This window comes from Panthera uncia, chromosome B1 (assembly GCF_023721935.1).
Source record: "Panthera uncia isolate 11264 chromosome B1, Puncia_PCG_1.0, whole genome shotgun sequence".
Lineage (NCBI taxonomy): Eukaryota > Metazoa > Chordata > Mammalia > Carnivora > Felidae > Panthera > Panthera uncia.
The window spans coordinates 158,277,679-158,299,563 of NC_064811.1; the positions used below are offsets into that span (position 1 = coordinate 158,277,679).

The 21,885-nt window shown below is 36.0% G+C and overlaps 1 protein-coding gene across 7 annotated transcripts in view; it reads left to right on the top strand.

Moving 5' to 3' along the window:
- Positions 1-2,714: 2,714 nt before the first annotated feature.
- LOC125923825 (disintegrin and metalloproteinase domain-containing protein 5-like) overlaps positions 2,715-21,885 on the top strand; it is a 131,505-nt gene continuing 112,334 nt past the window's right edge. The window contains exons 1-4 of one of the 7 annotated variants that reach the window (XM_049632427.1): positions 2,715-2,894; positions 3,386-3,465; positions 19,035-19,090; positions 21,505-21,583. In XM_049632427.1, the coding sequence (XP_049488384.1) occupies positions 2,840-2,894; positions 3,386-3,465; positions 19,035-19,090; positions 21,505-21,583 (270 nt within the window). In that variant the 5' untranslated portion in view covers positions 2,715-2,839. Of the gene's footprint in view, positions 2,895-3,385; positions 3,466-19,034; positions 19,091-21,504; positions 21,584-21,885 lie in introns of those variants that run through there. The other 6 variants (XM_049632429.1, XM_049632428.1, XM_049632430.1 and 3 more) reach the window with 6 other exon arrangements.

The window sequence follows — 21,885 nt, forward strand, 5'->3', positions numbered from 1 at the left end:
TCTTGATGAGCTCCCAATAGTTAATCTTTGCTTTTGTTTCCCTTGCCTCTGTCAAGGGACGTGTCAAGTAAAAAGTTGCTGTGGTTGATGTCAAAGAGGTTGTTGCCTGTTTTCTCCTCTAGGATTTTGATGGATTTCTGTCTTACATTTAGGTCTTTTGTCCATTTTGAGTTTATTTTTTTGTGTGTGGTGTAAGAAAGTGGTCCAGGTTCATTCTTCTGCATGTCACTGTCCAGTTTTTCCAGCACCACTTGCTGAAGAGACTGTCTTTATTCCCTTTGATATTCTTTTCTGCTTTGTCAAAGATCAGTTGGCTATACGTTTGTGGGTCCATTTCTGGGTTCTCTATTCTGTTCCACTGATCTGAGTGTCTGTTCTTGTGCCAGTACCATACTGTCTTGATGATTACAGCTTTGTATATAGCTTGAAGTCCGGAATTGTGATGCCTCCAGCTTTGGTTTTCTTTTTCTTTTTCTTTTTCTTTTTTTTTTTTTTTTAATTTTTTTTAACGTTTATTTATTTTTGCAACAGAGAGAGACAGAGCATGAACAGGGAGGGGCAGAGAGAGAGAGGGAGACACAGAATCTGAAGCAGGCTCCAGGCTCCAAGCTGTCAGCACAGAGCCTGATGCGGGGCTCAAGCTCACGGACCGTGAGATCATGACCCGAGCCGAAGTCGGACGCTTAACCGACCGAGCCACCCAGGCGCCCCTTGGTTTTCTTTTTCAAGATTGCTTTGGCTATTCGGGTCTTTCGTGATTCTATACAAATGTTAGGGTTAGTTCTAGCTCTGTGAAGATTGCTGGTGTTATTTTGATAGGTGTTGTATTGAATATGTAGACTGCTTTGAGTAGTATTGACATTTTAATAATATTTGTTCTTCCTATCCAGGAGCATGGAATATTTTTCCATTTTTTTGGTGTCTTCTTCAATTTCTTTCATAAGCTTTTTATAGTTTCCAGTGTATAGATTTCTCACCTCTTTGTTTAGATTCATTCCTAGGTATTTCATGTTTTTTGGTGCAATTGTAAATGGGATCGATTCCTTGATTTCTCTTTCTGTTGCTTCATTATTGGTGTATAGGAATGCAAACAATTTCTGTGCATTGATTTTATATCCTGTGACTTTGTGGAATTCATGTATCAGTTGTAGCAGTTTTTGGAGGACTCTTTTGGGTTTTGAATATAGAGTATCATGTCATCTGTGAGAGTGAAAGTTTGACTTCCTCCTGGCAGATTTGGGTGCCTTTTATTTCTTTGTGTTGTCTGATTGCTGAGGTTAAGACTTCCAACATTATGTTGAGTAACAGTGGTGACGGTGGACATTTGGTTACTATTACTTCTGATGTCATTTAACAGTATCTCCTATTTCCCTAATCATTTCTTTATGTCAAAACTTCCTTGAACTGACATACTTAAGAACAAATTTTGAATTGTGTCCTTAATAATAATTCAAAGTTCCTTTCAGCCCACACTTTAATAACCTACTGATTTCATCAATCCAGTAAGTCTCTTAATGTCAATTTCTTGTTCCTTGAATGATCTGTTTTTTCCTCTTGTAGATTTCAGAATTTTCTCTTGTTGTCATTTTAAATTTCAGATTTGTTTTTCCTTCAATGTCCAGTTGTTAATATATGGGTTCTTTCTAAGGTCATTCTTTTATTTTTTAAATCGAGAGAAACTTTTCTATTATCCCTTTTAATATTTGCTTCTAACTTTTTAAATGCTATTATCTGGATAGTGACAGTTCTACTTCTATTCTTCTTATCTCAATTTTATTTTTGTATTTTCTACTTTTCAATTCTTTCTTATTCTTTTGTAGGAGAGTTTGTTAATCTGATAGTACAAGTTCCTAATTCATTAAAGGGTATATATCCATTCTGCTATTATTCCGTCTATTGTGACTTTATTTCTGGGCCACTTGGTATTTGTTACTGTTATATTCTGCAAATAACTTACTTTAGTTTTGGGGACAGCCAAGCAATTTCAAATCAAATTTATAATCATGATTTTGGCATTTATTAAAGCAATATTATAGTTAATGTGGGGTGTGGCTGTATTTTAATGTTTTTACTATGATGTGGGCTAGGATCTGTGAAGAAAAGAATGCCTATAGACTTCAAAAATCGAACTATTTTTGCTCCTTATAAAGGCAGAATGCAATAATGTCTAATTAAAGTAGTAAAAACTAGGGGCACAGGATTACACAGAGTGTAGCAATAATAATTTGGGATATTAAAGATGATTGGAAGAGACTGAGGAGGGATTGTATGAGGTCTGCATTCAACAGCTGTCCCATAATGGCTTATCCAACGAACTTAAATTTATAAAAGTCACAGTGTTTGCAGCAGTTTTTGCAAATACAAGCATTTTGCCTGTTTGGATGATATGTAAATATAATAATAGAGGACTGTTTGTTATCAGTAACTTGAGCATTTTTATCTTTGCTCTTTCTCCTCACTGTAACTAGAAATTACTTCAGAAGTCGTTGGACTAAGTACAAGATATAAACAAAAGCCTTACCAGGCACCACCCTAATCTGGGAATTGAAAATTTCACAGCCTTTCCTTCCTTAATAAACCCAATGTGTGTGGGTCTTGACAGTCTGGCCTTGAGCCCTCCCCGGTCTGTCCGCTCGCTGCACGTTACCATTACCGAGCTAGTTATGCCACCTCCAGGGGCACGGGGAGAGCGAGAGCCCCCAGTCGACCTCTCCCTTGAGCTCCTCCCTGAGGCGCCGCCTGCGCTTCCCCGGAGGCGCCCTGCGCGAGCTGGGCCTCCACCTTCCTCAACGCTTCAACTGCTGTTACACCGCCAGCCGTGCTCCAAGACAGCGGAGCCATGTTCCTTCTTCTGGTCCTTCTCACCCAACTTGGAGAGCTGCACGCAGACCCCCGTAAGTCTAGATACTTGTTCCCCCTCGCCATCTAACCCCCGGAGGGATTGTGTTCGCTTAGGGGGCTGTCATTTTTGGTCCAGGCCCCAGACCCAGACCTTATCCCAGCCCCGCACTCTCCCTACCCACTTTCTTCTTGCCCCTCGCTCGGGAGCCTGTGGCCAAGAAAGCAGAGGCAGACTCCAGGCAGAAAATCTTTTCACGTCTCTGGGTATTCTTTATGTAAAACGGACACAAATGGAATAAGGGGTCTTCCACGTACAAAATTTTGCTATTCTAGAAACAGTCGCATCGCCATAAAGAAGCTATTTGTCAATGATGTTCTGATTTGGTGACTGCTGTCCTTCACCTGCTTCACTGAAAATTGCAGGTCACTCTTGAATTCAGTATTATCTTTCCCCTGCAAAAAACAGAGAAACAAATGTGGAATTGGATATGGACAATGTAGGATTACAGGTATATCAAAATAACTTTGCTTATTTTTGTTTTAGATTCCGATAAAACATTTCTGGAAACCACAATTCCTGAAAAGATTTCATCATCTGATGCAAAAACAGATCCAGAAAATAATGTAATTGAGAAATATTTTTATATCATAAATTGGGCTAAGTTGCCTTTAATATTAAGACCAGAGTTGCTGAATGGAGGCAGGAACTCAATTCTTGGAGGCAGAGCTGATGGCTGGAGCAGGGTTCACAACAAGGAACATTTTGAAGTGTATGAATGTGTGTGACTTTATATGTGTGTGTGTGTTTCTGTGGAAGATGAAGGATTTTAAGGGTGGGATCTACCATGGCCAGGGCCAGGGAGAAGCTGGCAAAGTGCCTGACTCAGGCAGAAAATGTAAGGGAATGGCAAAAAACAGATTCCTCCAGGACCGGGATTAAGGTAAGGTGAGTGAGGTGAGTCAGGGTCAGATTCTGTCTTGATTTAAAACTTTGATAACTTGTTCATCATGATTTTTTTTTTTTTGCACTAATTTTGATGTCTTAAATATTGCATTGAAGTGGTTTTTTGTTTGTTTGTTATTGAGTTTTCTGGTCCCCCAGTGCTAGTCTTAGCCCAGGTGATTTCCTCCAGTTTATTTTCCTCAGGTTTCAGAGTCAGTGAGACTGAAAGGTGATCTGGTAATTAGCTTATAGATGGCTTATATAGCAATTAGCACATAGGTTTAACAGTCTGAGCTTGGGTATTGGTACATACTCCTTCTCTAATTCCTCAGGAAAATCTGTTTCTCACATGGTTCCTTCTATACTATAGGATAATCTAATACTAGTCATAATTGTGGTCTCCAAATTTATTTTTATCTTTTAGTGGTTTTTTGAAAACCTTCCCTCTGTTTCACATGAGGATACACTGTATCAGGTTTCTCCCTCCCCCATTACTCCCAGTTCTCTGAAGGTAGCCTCTCCTCCCATGCACTCTTTACATTTTCTTTCTTTAGTAACTAGGTTGGTTTGTTTGTTTGTTTGTTTGTTTTTTTACCACTCAGTCTCCAGCCCCTACCCACCAAGTGAATTCTTAGCTATGCAAGGTATATGAGTGCTACTCCAGCTTTTTTTTTTCTGATTGGAAAGAAGGGGTTCCATTGGACTTTTTATTTAATTTCCTTTTTCCTGAAATGAATAATACCAACCCTCTCTATTACTTATCACTGAGCAATCTTTGATATTGTCAATATCAATATCAAAGACAATAGTTGACTTGTCCAATATCTAACATTTAAAAAAAATTATTTAATAAAATGGAATTTCAGTGTGTTTCTTTTGACGATAACAGTTTTAAAAGCTTCCTTTTAATATTTTTGCAACAGTAAACTATTCCTAATGTGGGGTGTGACTGTATTTTAATATATTCAGTATAATATGAGGTAGGACCTGTAAAAGTAAGAATGCCTAGAAGACACATAGAGAGCTCCCAGATTTAAGAAATAAGAACATGGGGGTACTCAATTAATTTTGAATGTTTCTAATTGCCTATGCATATGTATATAAAGATAAAAAAATATTTCATGGGGCATACTATATAATTATAAATACTAAAAGCTATTTTTTGTTCATCTGAAACAAATTTTAAGTATTTTTGACTTATAAAAGAGGTGGAACTGAAATTAAAATATTTATTTGGGGTCTCAGAATTGCAATTCAGGAAGCACAGATTCCATAGCAACCCAAATTGTGTTCCCCCAGGCAACAAAAGTAAGACAAAAGGGGGTGCTTGTATAGTTGTTTACAAAGAATTTTGAGCAATGTTGGCAGAAAACTAATCTTGTCTGAATATAATTAGTTGCTAAGACTATCACTAAGAAAACTCTCTTCCTGTAATGAGTGTTTGGGCTGAGTTGTTGGAATATTTGCAGTTTGGCCCGATTCACAGGTTTGGCCTAGTCAAAAGTTCACACCATGTGAAGACACGCCTGAGTTTCATTTTCTTAATGGCCTCCTGGATCCATTTTAAAACCCCTTGACATAAATGACTCCATTTTATTTCATCTTTCTCAGTATCTAAATTATATACCTTTTTCTTAAATTGTATTTCCCTGATGATTTGACTTGCCTTAGCAGTAGTGTTGCATCCACACGACTCCTGAAACAGAATGCTACGGGCATCAGTGACAGTCACAACAAAGTTTATTACAATGAGAGGCAAGGCCAGCCGATGGGACCAACACTCTTGATAAGAGTGCGGCCTCGAACAGCCGGGGGACAGAGTTTTTATAACCAATCACATCGTTTTATCATCACCTGGGAACAGAACAAAGAAACAGGTTCCAGATGAGTTAGAAACAGTTGCCTAATGTGTTTACTTTAGACTTTCTGCCTCTAAGTTGCAACCAGTGGATCTCCTTGACCCTGCCTCTGATACTCTTTTCTTTGAACTTTTGTTTCCTTAATTGGTGAAGCCTAATTTACAAGGGTATGAGGCGTAGTTTACCAGAGCAAAGCAAGGCTGTTATCTCTTAACCTTCAGTGTCAACACAAAGCTGTTATTTTTCAAGCTAAGCATTAGCTCTACACTACAATTTAACCCTTACAGTAGTTCCTTGTTCTGAAGAATTTGCTTCTAAAATTATTTGCAGTTATTCCATTTAATTGTAACATAGTTTCTGCAGTTGGTCACATCCAATTTATTTCATTCTTTTTCCCAGTGAACATTTGTTGGTAAACACACGCGCGCGCGCACACACACACACACACACACACACACTGGAGATTAGCATTGTGAAGTTAACAACTCTAATCATTGCTCTTGTTAGCTTGCTTTTGCATTCTTTAAAATGTCTATTGACAAAACCAGAATATTGTCATTAAATTTTATTATCTTCTCCAACATTGCACATGATGCTTCCATTTCTTCCCATACTGGAAAACTATTTAGTAGTATCTAGATAAAAGAACAGAATTCTTCAAGGTATTAAAACTCTTTCAAAAGATAGAGCAAGTACCATACTAATTATCCACTTCAAGTTGGAATTTCTTTTCTTGTTCATAAGGCATGTTTTCCCCTTTAAGAACATACTTGACAACAGAGGGATACCTTTTGTTTGTATAATTTATTTATTTTTTAAATTTACATCCAAGTTAGTTAGCATATAGTGCAACAATGATTTCAGGAGTAGATTCCTTAATGCCTCTTACACATTTAGCCCATCCCCCCTCCCACAACCTCTCCAGCAACCCTCTCTTTGTCCTCTATATTTAAGAGTCTCTTATGTTTTGTCCCCCTCCCTGTTTTATATTATTTTTGCTTCCTTTTCCTCATGTTCATCTGTTTTGTATCTTAAAGTCCTCATATGAGTGAAGTCATATGATATTTGTTTTTCTCTGACTAATTTCGCTTAGCATAGTACCCTCTAGTTCCATCCACATAGTTGCAAATGGCAAGATTTCATTCTTTTTGATTGCTGAATAATATTCCATTGTGTGTGTGTGTGTATATCTATATATCTATATCTATATCTATATCTATATATCTATATCTATCTATCTATCTATCTATCTATATATATATATATATCACTTCTTCTGTATCCATTCATCTGTTGATGAACATTTGGGCTCTTTCCATACTTTGGCTATTGTTGATAGTGCTGTTATAAACATTGGGGTGCATGTGCCCCTTCAAAGCAGCATACCTGTATCCCTTGGATAACTACCTAGCAGTGCAATTGCTGGGTTGTAGGATAGTTCTATTTTTAATATTTTGAGGAAACTCCATGCTGTTTTCCAGAGTGGCTGCACCAGTTTTCATTCCCACAAGCAGTGAAAAAGAGATCCTTTTTCTCTGCATTCTCACCAACATCTGTTGTTTCCTGAGTTGTTAATTTTAGCCATTCTGACAGGTGTGAGGTTCTGGTTTGAATTTGTATTTCCCTGATGGTGAATGATGCTGAGCATTTTTTCATGTATCAGTTGGCCATCTGGATGTCTTCTTTGGAGAAGTGTCTATTCATGTCTTTTGCCCATTTCTTCACTGGATCATTTGTTTTTTGGGTGTTGAGTTGGATAAGTTCTTTATAGATTTTGGATACTAACCCTTTATCTGATATGTCATTTGCAAATATCTTCCCCCATTCCATTGGTTGCCTTTTAGTTTTGCTGATTGTTTCCTTCACTGTGCAGAAGCGTTTTATTTTGATGAGGTCCCAATAGTTTTTTTGCTTTTGTTTCCCCTGCCTCTGGAGACATGTTGAGTAAGAAGCTGCTGCGGCCAAGGTCAAAGAGGGTTTTGCCTCTAGGATCTTGATACTTCCTGTCTTACGTTTAGGTCTTTCATCATTTTGAGTTTATTTTTTGTGTATGGTGTAAGAAAGTGGTCCAGGTTCTTTTTTCTGCATGTCGCTGTCCATTTTTCCCAGCACCACTTGTTGACGAGACTGTCTTTATTCCATTTGATATTCTTTCTTGCTTTGTCAAAGATTAGTTGGCCATACGTTTGTGGGTCCATTTCTGGGTTCTGTATTCTGTTCCATTGATCTGCGTGTCTGTTTTTATGCCCGTACCTTACTGTCTTGATGATTACAGTTTGTAATACAACTTGAAGTCTGGGATTGTGATGCCCCCAGCTTTGGTTTTCTTTTTCAAGATTGCTTGGGTGTTTGGGGTCTTTTGTGGTTCCATACAAATGTTAGGGCTGTTTGTTCTAGCTCTGTGAAGAATGCTGGTGTTATTTTGATAGGTATTTCATTGAATATGTAGATTGCTTTGGGTAGTATTGACATCTTAATATTTGTTCTTCCTATTCAGGAGCATGGAATATTTTTCCATTTTTTTGGTGTCTTCTTCAATTTCTTTCATAAGCTTTCTATAGTGTATAGATATTTCACCTCTTTGTTTAGATTCATTCCTAGGTATTTCATGTTTTTTGGTGCAATTGTAAATGGGATCAATTCCTTGATTTCTCTTTCTGTTGCTTCATTATTGGTGTATAGGAATGCAAACAATTTCTGTGCATTGATTTTATATCCTGTGACTTTGTGGAATTCATGTATCAGTTGTAGCAGTTTTTTGGAGGACTCTTTTGGGTTTTTCTTCATAGAGTATTATGTCATCCACGAGAGTGAAAATTTGACTTCCTCCTGGCAGATTTGGGTGCCTTTTATTTCTTTGTGTTGTCTGATTGCTGAGGCTAAGACTTCCACTATGTTGAATAACAGTGGCGAGAACGGACATCCCTGTCTTGTTCCTGACCTTAGGGGGAAAGCTCTCAGTTTTTCCCCATTGAGAATGATACTAGCAGTGAGTCTTTCGTATATGGCTTTTATGATCTTGAGATACTATCCTTCCATACCTACTTTCTTGAGGGTTTTTATCAAGAAAGGATGCTGTATTTTGTCCAATGCTTTCTCTGCATCTATTGAGAGGATCATGTGATTTTTGGCCTTTCTTTTATTGATGTGATGTATCACACTGATTGTTATATGGATATTGAATCAGTCCTGCATCTCACGTATAAATCACACTTGGTCGTGGTGAATAATATTTTTAATGTATTGTTGGATCTGGTTGGCTAGCATCTTGTTAAGGATTTTTGCATCCATTTTCTCCAGGGAAATTGGTCTGTAGTTCTCCTTTTTAGTGGGGTCTTTGTGTGGTTTTGAAATCAAGGTAATGCTGGCTTCATAGAAAGTGGAAGTATTCCTTTTTTTTTTTTTTTTTTTTTTTTTTGGAATAGCCTCAAGAGAATAGGTGTTAACTCTTCTTTAAATGTTTGGTGTTTAAATGTTCTTTAAATGTTCTTTACATTTTTCCAGAATTCCCCTGGAAAGCCAACCTTCCCTGGACTCTTGTTTCTTAGGAGATTTTTGATTACTAATTCTATTTCTTTACTGGTAATGGGTCTGTTCAGATTTTCTATTTCTTTCTGTTTCAGCTTTGGTAGTATATATGTTTCTAGAAATTTGTCCATTTCTTCCTGATTGCCCATTTATTTGCATATAATTGCTCATAATATTCTCTTATTATTGTTTGTATTTCTGCTGTGTTTGTTGTGATCTCTTTCATTCTTGATTTTATTTATTTGGGTCCTTTCCTTTTTCTTTTTGATCAAACTGGCTAGGGGTTTATCAATTTTGTTAATTCTTTCAAAGAACCAGCTTCTGGTGTCATTGATCTGTTCAACTGTTTTTTTTGTTTTGTTTTGTTTTTGTTTTTTTTGGTTTCAATAGCTTTGATTTCTGCTCTGATCTTTATTATTTCCTGTCTTCTGCTGGTTTTGGGTTTCATTTGTTGCTCTTTTCCCAGCTCTTTGAAGTGTAAGGTTAGGTTGCGTATCTGAGACCTTTCTTTCTTCTTTAGGAAGGCCTGGATTGCTATATACTGCCCTCTTATGACCGTCTTTGCTGCATCCCAGAGACTTTGGGCTATGGTGTTATTATTTTCATTGGCTTCCATATACTGTTTAATTTCCTCTTTACCATCTTGGTTAGCCCATTCATTCTTTGATAGGATGGTCTTTAGTCTCCAAGTATTTGTTATCTTTCTAGATTTTTTCTTGTGGTTGATTTCAAGTTTCATAGTGTTGTGGTCTGAAAATATGCATGGTATGATCTCGATCTTTTTGTACTTGTTAAGGGCTAATTTGAGTCCCAGTATGTGATCTATTCTGGAGAACATTCCATGTGTACTGGAGAAGATGTGTATTCTGCTGCTTTAGGATGAAATGCTCTGAATGTATCTGTTTAGTCCATGTGGTCCAGTGTGTCATTCTAAGCCATTGTTTATTGATTGATTTTTCTGCTTAGGTGATCTGTTCATTGCTATAAGTGGGGTGTGAAAGTCCCCTACTCTTATGGTGTTCCCTAAAAATTGACATGTGTAGACCTAAGATCTATGATGATTTCTGTAGTTGCAAAGAGAGCCATTGCATTCTTTAATTATTGCAGTGGATTTCAATTGGACACCTGAAATTTTGCTTGCAATTTTAGAATCAGAAAATACTTCTGTCAGTTGTACATTCAAATAGTCATTTAAGTAGAAAGACTGGTGATATGCTATGTGAAAAAACATTGCAGTGTCTATTGAAATTCTTAGATCTTCTAAATTTTTTTCAATCCAAAAAAAATGTTGTATCACCTTTTTTTGGTACTGTATGAAGAAATGACTCATCTCTTTTGTTTAGTTGTTAATATATGTTGCCTTATATTTGACTTCCCACCATTTTTATGTAAAAGAACAATTGCATACTGTACAAAGAGCTTCAAAAGGACTTTTTCCTCGGTTGATAAAACTGTTTAGAATTTTGGCATTTGGAATTTAAATGTACACAAGAAATAGACAATAGTCCAAAATATTTCAAAAGGAATCGAAAATACTGAATTTGATCATGTTGCAGCTGGGTCAGTGCATCTGTACAAGTCCAGACTCAACTAATCATGAACAAGTTGAACCATTGAAAGGGTTGCAAAGTTGGAAAATAAACAGTAAGTTCAACTAGATATGTGATTCAAAAAAATAATGAACTTCCAGTTAGCCTGTTGTAGTAAACACAGTCTTCCTGCAGAAACCCAGAGCTAATCTTACATAAGGTTTTAGGAAGCCTGGTGTTCAGAGATTAGTGAGATTTCAGAAGGGAGAGTGCTTAGGTATTGACATGTTTTCAACTGTGTTAGTGGTTGTCGGAGTAAGGCTGCTTGTTGACCATCTCACTTTCAGAATCCTCCTCAGTGGAGTGAGGCACTTAAACTTATCTAGAAGCTGGGGCTGTTACTGCTTTGTTAACCTTCAGAAGCTAGTTATTTGAGTGTGGCTGTTGGTGACTGGCTGATTGTGTGCTTCTGATTGTGTCTCTGACCAGAAGTTCTCTCTAATTGTAGTTACTTGTTCATGACTTGGGACTTTGGCCAAAGAAGAGCCTTTCCCTTTCATGAGTATGAAAAATAAGTACTTAAAATTGTTTTAAAAAAATCTTTATTTACTTTTGAGAGAGAAAGAGAGACAGCATGAGCAGGGAAGAGGCAGAGAGAGAGGGAGTCAGAGTATCTGAAACAGGCTCCAGGCTCCGAGCTGTCAGCACAGAGCCTGATGCGGGGCTCGAACTCATGAACCAAGAGATCATGACCCGAGTCAAAGTCAGACGCCCAACTGACTGAGCCACCCAGGTGCCCCCCAAAATAAGTACTTTTTTTTTTTTTTTTAATTTTTTTTTCAACGTTTTTTATTTATTTTTGGGACAGAGAGAGACAGAGCATGAACGGGGGAGGGGCAGAGAGAGAGGGAGACACAGAATCGGAAACAGGCTCCAGGCTCCGAGCCATCAGTCCAGAGCCTGACGCGGGGCTCGAACTCACGGACCGCGAGATCGTGACCTGGCTGAAGTCGGACGCTTAACCGACTGCGCCACCCAGGCGCCCCCAAAATAAGTACTTTTAATTCTCCGTCTCTCATTTTGGATTTCCCTCAGACAAACCTATAGGGAGAGTTGAGGGATAATATCGGTCTTTATTTCTGAAGGTATGATTTTTAGCTCAAGTTGCCATTTAAATTATTTAAGCACAGTTACTCTGGTGGAAAAGAGCTTTGACTAGCACAGTTTTGTAATGTACTGAAAAAAGATGAATACAGAATATTTCGGGTGTTCTGACAAACTCAATACAGGGCACAGGGTAAAAATCATTAAACTCAGGACATGTCTATACATACAGGATGCCTGGCAACCCTAAACACATCCCAGGGTCTGTTTAGGAATGAATTTTTTTTTTTTTTACGTATTTCTTAGTGTCTCAAATGACTTCTTTGAGTTAGGTAGAGGAATTAAAGGCAGCCTAGGCCTGTTCCAAATCTTCACATGATTTGATCAAAGAGAACACTCATTACCATAAATTACACACACACAAAAAGGCCTACTTAGTTTACTGGTCAAAGAAAGAAGTCCTACTAAATGCTTTTCCTTTTTTCTTCTTTGGTTTCTGGGCAAAAAAGTATCATGATACAAACATTTTTCCCTAGAAACATATATCAATAACAAATGTTGCTGTAGTAATGATTCCTCCTGAAGCATGAATTGACTGAGTCAAGGCTATTTGAGAGGAATTTGGAACAGTAAGGTGGAGTCTCAGGATATTTTCTAGCACACCAAATTTATGCCAATGGAAGCTGCTCTTTACAACCCCTTGGAACTTATTTTTATTAATATTCTTCAAGTCTGTGTCCTAGTATCTTATAGGGGTGGTATAGTGTTTTCATATTGCTTGGTTTATTTACATAATAATGTTTGCATACTTTTTTTCCCCACCATAACCACCAGACCCCTAGTTCTATGTTAAATGAATTTTGTGAATGATGGTGGTATGTGTAATTCCTTCCACAAGAACAAAGTGAACAACATAAAAAATCTTTGTCATTCTTCCTGCAACTGAAAGTTTTGCTAATAGAGCAAACTAAAGAAGACATGTCCACATATAAAATATGGCCCAGAATATCTTTGAGATCCTCACAGCCTCCCCTCCAGTGCCCCCCATATAAAACAGTGAAAGTGGGAAATTCATTAATTTTTGCTTAGTTAGGAAGAATTATTAACATGCTACAGAATGTCATCCAATTCATTCCAGCAATGATGTAATATGTTATTAAGAGGGATTTGTAGGTCAATTTCTGTGATTAATTTGATTCAAATGTAGTGTTTCTGGAAATACTATATAGAGGAATTTTTTGGACCTCAAGTGCAGATATATACTCCGATTTCATAGCGTGCTGTGATTAATGGTCCTATCAAGCCCCTTAATTGTTATACATTCTCTTATTCCTATAGCCCCCATTCCCATTCCCTCTTCCATCTGATGATAACCATGCCTGTGTACTTGATATATTTCTTTACATCTATATATACATTTGTATTCAATTGTATTAGAATTCTTAGATGGCCCTCAAGAGTCTCACTCCTTGATGTACACACTGTACAATTCTGTTCTCTTGCAGATCAGTGAGACCTGTATATTTGATGGAGTAATCATTGCATTGATTAGTTTCTGTTTCACAAGACTCTATTACAGCTTTCTGGAGTATTTCTCCACCTGACCTCAGAGAACACACAAATTGCCATGATATGAACTGCCTATGGGGACCTTGTGGCAAAGGAACCGTTGGCAGTGTCTTTGAGCTGAAAACAGCCTTGGCATCCTTCCCATCCCCTTAACCCCTGACAATCACTGATCTTTTCACTATCTCCTTAGTTTTCCCTTTTCCAGAATGTTCTATAGTTGGAATCATATAATAAATAGCCTTTCCATATTGTCTTCTTCCACTTAGTAACATTCACTTAAGTTTCCTCCATGTCTTTTCATGGCTTGATAGCTCATTTCTTTTTAATGCTGAATAATATTGAATTGTCAGGATGTACCACAGTTTATCCATTCACTTACTGATAACATCTTGTTTGCTTACAAGTTTTGGCAATTATGAATAAAGCTGCTACAAACATCCATGTGTAGGTTTTTGTGTGCACATAAGTTTTCAGCTCCTTTGGATAAACACCAAAGAATGTGTTTGCTGGATCATATGCTAAGAGTACATTTAATTTTGTGGGAAACTGCCAAACTTCTTCCAAAGTGGTTGTACCATTTTGTATTCCTGCCTGCCTGCAATGAAAGGGAGTTCTTATTGCTCCACATCCTTGCCAATATTTGGTGTTGTCAGGATTCTGGATTTTGGCTATTGTAATAGGTGTGTAGTAGTAAATCTCATTTTAATTTACGATTCACTAATAACTTATGATGTGAATATCTTTTCATTTGCTTTTCTGCCATTTGTATATCTTCTTTGGTAAGGTTCAGTTATGGTATGACTGGGTTCAGTTCTTTTGCCCATTTAAAAAAATTTTTTTAACGTTTATTTATTTTTGAGAGACAGAGAGAGAGGCAGAGAGAGAGGGAGACACAGAATCCAAAGTAGGCTCCAGGCTCCAAGCTGTCAGCACAGAGCTTGATGTGGGTCTCGAACTCACGAACCACAAGATCATAACCTGAGCTGAAGTTGGATGCTTAACCAACTGAGCCACTCAGGGGCCCCTCTTTTGCCCATTTTTTAATGAGATTGTTCATTTTCTTTTTGTTGAATTGTAAGCGTTCTTTCTATATTTTGGATAACAGTCCCTTATCAGATGTGTATTTTACAAATATTCTCTCCCAGTCTGTGGCTTGTCTTCTCCATTGTCTCAAAACTTAACCAATTAATCTCAATTTATTCATCCTTTATTTCCTTCTTATTGCTATTTGCGTTTAATTTAAGAAATTTTTGTCTACTGTAGGGTTATACAATATATTCCTGTGCTTTTGTGTGAAAGCTTTATATTCCTTTTACCATTTAGTCTGTGATCTATCTGGATTTTTTTTTTTCTATCATGAGATAGAGAAGTCAAAGTTCATTGTTTTTTTCCATATGGATACTGAATTCACCAAGCAGCATGTACGGAAGACCATTTTTCCTCACCATATTATAGTGGCCACCTTCAGTTTTTACTGAAGGTCAGATAAGTATATATTTATGGCTCTCTCTGGATTCTCTATTCTGTGCCATTGGACTGTTTTTCAAAACTCTGGCCCATATTTCACTACCCTAATTACTGTAGCTTTATAAGTTAATATAAATTGGTGTGGGCACTCCTAACTTTTTATTTTTTTCATATTCTTGTCTTGACGATTCTAAGCTCAATTTGTTTATATCCACAAATGACCTGCTATGATTTTATTGAGTTTTCATTGAATCTATAGATCAAATTAGGGGAAATTAAACAATATTGAGTCTTCCAATTCATGTACATGGTGTATCTTTCCATATATTTTAGTTTTTCTTTCGGTAAGGCTTAGAAGTTTTTATTTTTGATGTCTTGAAAACCTTTTCTTAAATTTATTCTCAGTGTTTTTCGACATATTTTAATACTGTGACAAATGGTGTTTCTTTATGTTAATTTTCTAATTGTTGGTTGTCAATGAATACAAGCTAGATTATCAAAATTTGATGAGATTTGTTTTATTATTCTTCATATGACCTATTTTGAAAGATGTTATATGTGCATTTGAATATTTCTTTTTCAGTGATTGGATGTAGTATTGTATATACGTCAGATAAATTTAGTTGATTGTGCTGTCCAAATCTTTATGGCTTTACTGGTAGTTCTCTTGGGTCCTTTCTATAACTGATAGAATTATAAAATCTCCACATAGGCTTTTGAATTGTATATAATTTATTTTAGTTCCATCAATTTCTATTTTATATATTTTGGAGATATAATATTAAGTACATAAAATGTTTAAGACTGTAACATTTTTTTTAATTGATGCTTTTATCATTATAAAGTGTCCCCCTTTATTTCTTGTAATTCATTTGGAATTACATTATATATTGCTTGCTATTAGTATAGTTATCTTTCTTTTGGGTATTGTTTGCATGGTATAACTTTTAATCCTTTTATTTTCAGTGTTTTGTATTTAAAATGCTTCTCTTTTATATAAAAGTGTGTAATTATTATTTTTAAAATTCATTTGGTCTTTCTTAATTTTCCCTTTCCTCTGTTTTTATAATCCATGATGTGATTATTATTCTAATTTATCTTTTTAGGCTATTAGTGATGTATTCTTTTTTATTCTTTTAATGGTTAACCTTGTGATTATAACATGCGTCTTTAATTTTTTACCTGCTACATTAAATTTGTATTTTTGCCACTCCCTGAAAAGCTCAAGGACCTTGAAACTTTACTCCATTTATGTTCTTTTTGTCATTTATGCCATTGTCATATATCTTACAACTATGTTTTTTTTTTAATGAGAATAGCATTTACTATCACTGTTTAAAACAAATGATATTCACTTAAATTTACTGACATACTTATTTTTCCTGTGGTTTTCATTGTCATACATTTTCATCATTCTATCTTGGAGCAACTTACTTTCCATTAAAAAAGAAACACACTATTTTTAGTGTTTCTTTTAGTGTAGGTTTGCTGTCAGTGAATTATGTCATTTCCTCTTGTGAGGAAATGTGTTTATTTCGCTGTGCATCTGCTGGATATTTTTGCTGGATATAAACTCTTGGTTGGATATCATTGTCTTTCTTCACTTTAAAGATACCATTCCATTGTCTTCTGGTATCCATTGTTTCTGTGGGAGTATGCATACTTTATTTAAAAGCCTTTTGAGAGTAATGCACCCTTTCGTTCTTGTTGCTGTTTAAATATATGTTTTTTTGTCTTTTTGTTTTAGCTGTTAGAGTATGATATGCCTAGGTTTGTTTTCTTGGTATTCATTCTATTTTGGATTAATAGAGCATTTGAGAGTGTGAGTGGACATCTTTCATAAGCTTTGGAAAATCTCAGATATTATTTCTTTTTTTTTAATGGATTTTATTTATTTATTTATTTATTTATTTATTTATACAGCGTGAGTGCAGGAGCCAGTGGGGGTGGAGCAAAGGGAGAGGGAGAGAGAATCTTAAGCAAGCTTCATGCCCAGCATTGAGTCCGATGCAGGACTCAATCTCACAACTCTGGGATCACTACTTGAGCCAAAATCAAGAGTTGGATGCTTAGCCAGCTGAGCCACCCAGGTGCCCCAGGCATAAATTATTGATATTTAATTAATATTTCTTTCATAGTCTCTATATCTTTCTCCTGTTTGCAAAATTACATGAATGTTAGACATTTTTAATGGGTCACACTTCTCTTATTTTTGTTTTGGTATTAATTTCACTTTGTCAATCTGAATATTTTCCACTGACCTATTATATTCCTGTTCACCAATCCTGTCTTCTGCTCTGTCTGATCTTCTCTCAAACCCCTTTTATTGACTTTTTAATAGAAGGTATTACATTTTTTTCTGCTCTAGAATTTCAGTTTGTTTATTAGATATTTTACTCTTCTGAAAATCTCCATATTTTTCTCATTTTAGTCATGGTTATTATACATACTACCTGTAGCTTTGTTATAATTATCTATTTGTTTTCTTTTTTGCTGATTTTGGTAATTTTATCCTGTTCTTTTGCATTTCGTACAATTTTTTATTGAAAGTTGGTGTAATAGTTTGCTAGGGCTTGCATAACAAGGTAACACAAACCATGTGCCTTATACAACAACAATGTATTGTTTCACAGTTCAACAAAGGAGACTAGAAGTCCAAGATCAAGTTGTTGGCAGGGTTGATTCTTTCTGAAGACTCTTAGGGAGAATCTGCTCCAGGTCTCTCTTCTTGGCTTATAGATGGAATCTTTTTCTGAATTTTCATAGGCATTCCCCTTTGTGTATGTCTGTGTCTAAACTTCCCCTTTGTGTTTTTGTTTGTTTATTTATTTATTTTAGAGAGAGAGAAAGCATGCCATGCACCTGCACACAAGTGGGAGAGGGACAGAGAGAGAGAGAGAGAGAGAGAGAATGAGAATCTTAAGTAGGCTCCATGGTCATGCAGAGGAGCCCTATGTGGAGTTTGATCCTATAACCCTGGCGTCATGACCTAAGCCAAAATCAGTCAGATGCTCAACCAACTGAGCCACCTAGGTGCCCCTAAATTTCTCCTTTGTATAAAGGTATCAGTCAGATTGGTTAATGCCTACCTTAATGACCTAACTTTATTACTTCTGTAAGGACCCTATCTCAAATAAGGTTATGTTTTGAGGTCTTGGGATTATGAATTCACATATAACGTTGGAAGGAAGGAGACACAATTCAACCCAACCATTTGGATATTGTGTATGAAAAGTTTTAGAAGCTCTAGATAATGTCTTTTTGGATTTTTTTTTCTCTTCCTGTCAGTTTTGTACATTTCCTGTTATTTAAATTCTACCTGTTTTGTTTTGTAAGCTGTGTGGATTTAAAAATTTATTGATGCTGTCTTATTCCATTTATTTTTTATTATATTTGTTTAGTAACAAGGTATTTTTGGAGGGCACAATTCTCAAGATCCTCACCAGATTCCACTTATACTTATTTCTAGAGTGCCATTAAGATGACTCTTTCAGAACATTTATCTGTTGCAAAGAATCTTGTTCTGCTAGAATACAAAGTTAAGGCACTGAAAACTTTTAAGAGGCTATTTCTCTTGTTAAAATTATCTTTAAAAAGTAGCTAAATAAATGACTTAATGACTCTTATATTTTCTGTTATCTTCTGGAGGGTTTTCTAGACATGTCTCTGCTTCCCCTCTATCCTCTCTCACATTCTATTCCAGAGGAGTTTCACTGCTTATGTGTGGAAAGCAAAGTGCAGTGGTACTTATTATGTTATAGTGCTGGAGGTGTAGTGCATTTCCTGTACTGCTATCTTCTGGAGTATTTATTCCATTGAGCACAACAATATACTTTTTAGGAGGTCTGGGAGTAAACAAGCAACAGATTCTTTCAAGTGAGGTGAGCGTCTTTGGCATTTGCCTTGGGCATGGTGAAGGGTGGTATGTGTCTAATCCAAAAGGTAATAGTCATTAGGCAAGATTATCCATCAGAAATGTTAGTTAGGGTGAATAATAGACAGCGACTACTACCTAGTTCTCCATTTAGAATTCCGAGGCTTCAAATAGTCACATGGGAAGGGAAACATATGTAATGGTTATATCTTATTATTAATTTTGTCAATATTTTTAAAACATAACTCAGAAAAGAAATTATTTAGCATATGTTATTTACAAGTATTTTCACTGATTTTTTTTGGATACTCATGTTACAGATTGCTTATATCATTACAATAAAAGGAAAACCGTATTTTGTCCATCTCAGAAAGCAGTAAGTAAAAATTTTATCCTTTCAAATTTTAATTCTCTGGTTTCTTGATTTTTAAAAATAGGTATGAATAGAATAATTTCAATTAAGATGTATATTTGATACCTATATATATGTGATACTTACTGCATATTGATTATTGGGTAAAATCATAGGCATACTAAAGGTAATAAAACATGATCTGCAATTAAAGAATTCTTATATATTCAGATGAAATAATGGAGAAAGGGAGAATTTTGCTATAACATAGTATTGTAATAAATGTGTAAATAGTATTCTTTGGAAATCAATGAAGGTTTTTGGAAGGAAGTAAGAGATGACTTATCTCTTGAAGGAAGATACCTTGTGAGTTCTGTAAAGAAATGAGGTAGTGTAGGAGGACATTCTGTTTAGAGGAAATCATGTGCAAAACATGGAGGTATGAGACAGAGTGGATTCAGTGGTGTGCAGAAAGTCCACATGGATTACTAAAGGACATATTTCTGGAGGATAGAAGTAAAACATTTTGGAAAGGTAGGCAGGAGTCAGGTTGTAGATCTATAAAGCCATGCTAAGGATATTAGAAGCCAAAAATGTTTTTAAGCAAGTACATTATAGTCCCATTTAGTTTAGGCTGTTTTTGAGAAAGCAGAAGTAGAGGTAAGGTGTGTAATTCTGTGGTTATATAATAATTTAGGTGAATGATGATGGTGGCTTAAACAATGGTATTGTTCATAGCACTGGAAAGAAAAACTCAATAGACCTTGAAGATGGATTTGTTAGAGTGATTGGGAAAAAGTGAAGTATCTTGGATAATTTAGTTGTTGCTTGAGAAAATGGGTAGTCTATAGTTAATTAAGTGAGGAATAAGTGAGATATATATATGGGGGAGGGGGGTGAGTTTGATTTGGAATGCCTACGAGATATCCAAGTGGATTTTCTCCACTAGGAATATGAATATAAGAATTTGAATATATGAGAAGAGATTGGCAATGAGGATATAGGTTTAGCAGTAACCAATAGTTTGGCTATAAAATAAAAAGTGAGAATTTATAGAGTGCTTATGAATAGACTAGTGACTAAAGACTAAATCTTGGTAAAGATCAATATTTCTGAGATAGGTAGAACAAAAAAGAGCAGCCAACATGGAAGATCAAGCTGGAAGTGTCAGGGAGGTAGGAAGAGAAGCAGAAGAGTAATTTGTGATGTAAATTAAGTGATTATATTGAGTGATCACAGTTTTCAGAATGATGCTAGAGAGCAGGGCAATGTTGATTTTAAAATTACCTTTTGGATCTGACATTCTGGCAGCTATGAATCTTTTCCAGAGCCGTTTCAGGGTGACTAAGAATGGACACAGTGGAGAAATTATTTGTAGACTACTCTTATGAGAGTATATTTGGAGAATTGAAAATGTATAAAGAATAAAGTAGGACACAGGTCATGGGAGAATTATTTATGAAGATAATACTTTGATAATGAACTTTTTAATAGCATTAAGTTAAAAAAATAGTAGAGAGGAATAGTTTGAAATTATAGGATTGAAAAATTATGTATCTTCAATATATGGCATAGAATGGGATTCATAGCACAAGTGTTAAGAGTGTGCCTTGAACAAAAGAAGTAGTCATCCTCTGGAAAAAAAGATGAGGAATGAGGGTAGATATAGGTGATCTGAAACTGAAATGATGTGGAGATTATGTGAGATGATTGGCAGGAGTGGGGTCAAGTTTCTGAATTGTTACTGAGGATAATGAAGGAAAATTATGACAAAGGTTTTTGAGAACTTGGTACTTAGCTAAGCTTAGTGAATATGAATTTGTAGTAATGCTAAGAAAATATTTTTTAAATTCTGTCCTAAACCTAGTTTTTAATTTTAAGATTCAGGTTTAAAATCTGGAATCCGTGAGTAATAAAGACAAAGATTTTAAAGTTCTATGCTGGAGGGGCCCGTGAGTGGCTCAGTCGGTTAAGCGTCTGATTTCAGTTCAGGTCATGATCTCGCAGTTCATGGGTTTGAGCCCAACATTGGGCTCTGTGCTGGCAGCTCAGAGCCTGGAGCCTGCTTTGGATTTTGTGTCTCCCTCTCTGCCTCTCCTCCACTTGTGTTCTGTCTCTCAAAAATAAATAAGTGTTAAAAAAAATTTAAAGTTCTATGCCAGAAATTGGGACCTATGTTATTTACACCGTTTGCTATCTCTAGCTGTTTGGATTGTTCATTAGGATGCATTTTAGTGTTATATGTCACCAGAGTTAAATGCTTCCCTCAGCACTTGATTTATTGTAAACAACAGAGAAGTATTTGGACAAGAGGATATGCAAAGGTAACTGGCACTATAATTGTTCAGTAAAAGGAAAATTTGTACTATGAAGAATAATTTTTTATGTTTCATGTTTTCTGTTTGACAGATTGAACATGTTTTGTGATTTTATTCTAGATCATTTTTATCTTCGGTTTCTGTTGTTTACTTTTATGACAAAGATGACATCCAATATTCTAAGCCTTTGTCAGCTCAGGTAAAACAGCTTTTTCTTACAGATTTCTTTCTCTAGATTATCTTTAAAAATGTTAATTTCAGTGGCACCGGGGTGGCCCAGTTGGTTAAGTGTATGTCTCCACTTTTTTTAATGTTTATTTTTGAGAGAGAGAGAGAGAGACAGAGACAGAGAGACAGAGAGAGAGACAGAGAGGGGAACAGAGGATCCAAAGAGGGGCCTGTGCTGACAGCAGAAAGCCTGATGTGGGACTTGAACTCACGAACTGTGAGATCATGACTTGAGCCCGTCGGATGCTTAGCTGACTGACCTATCCAGGCACC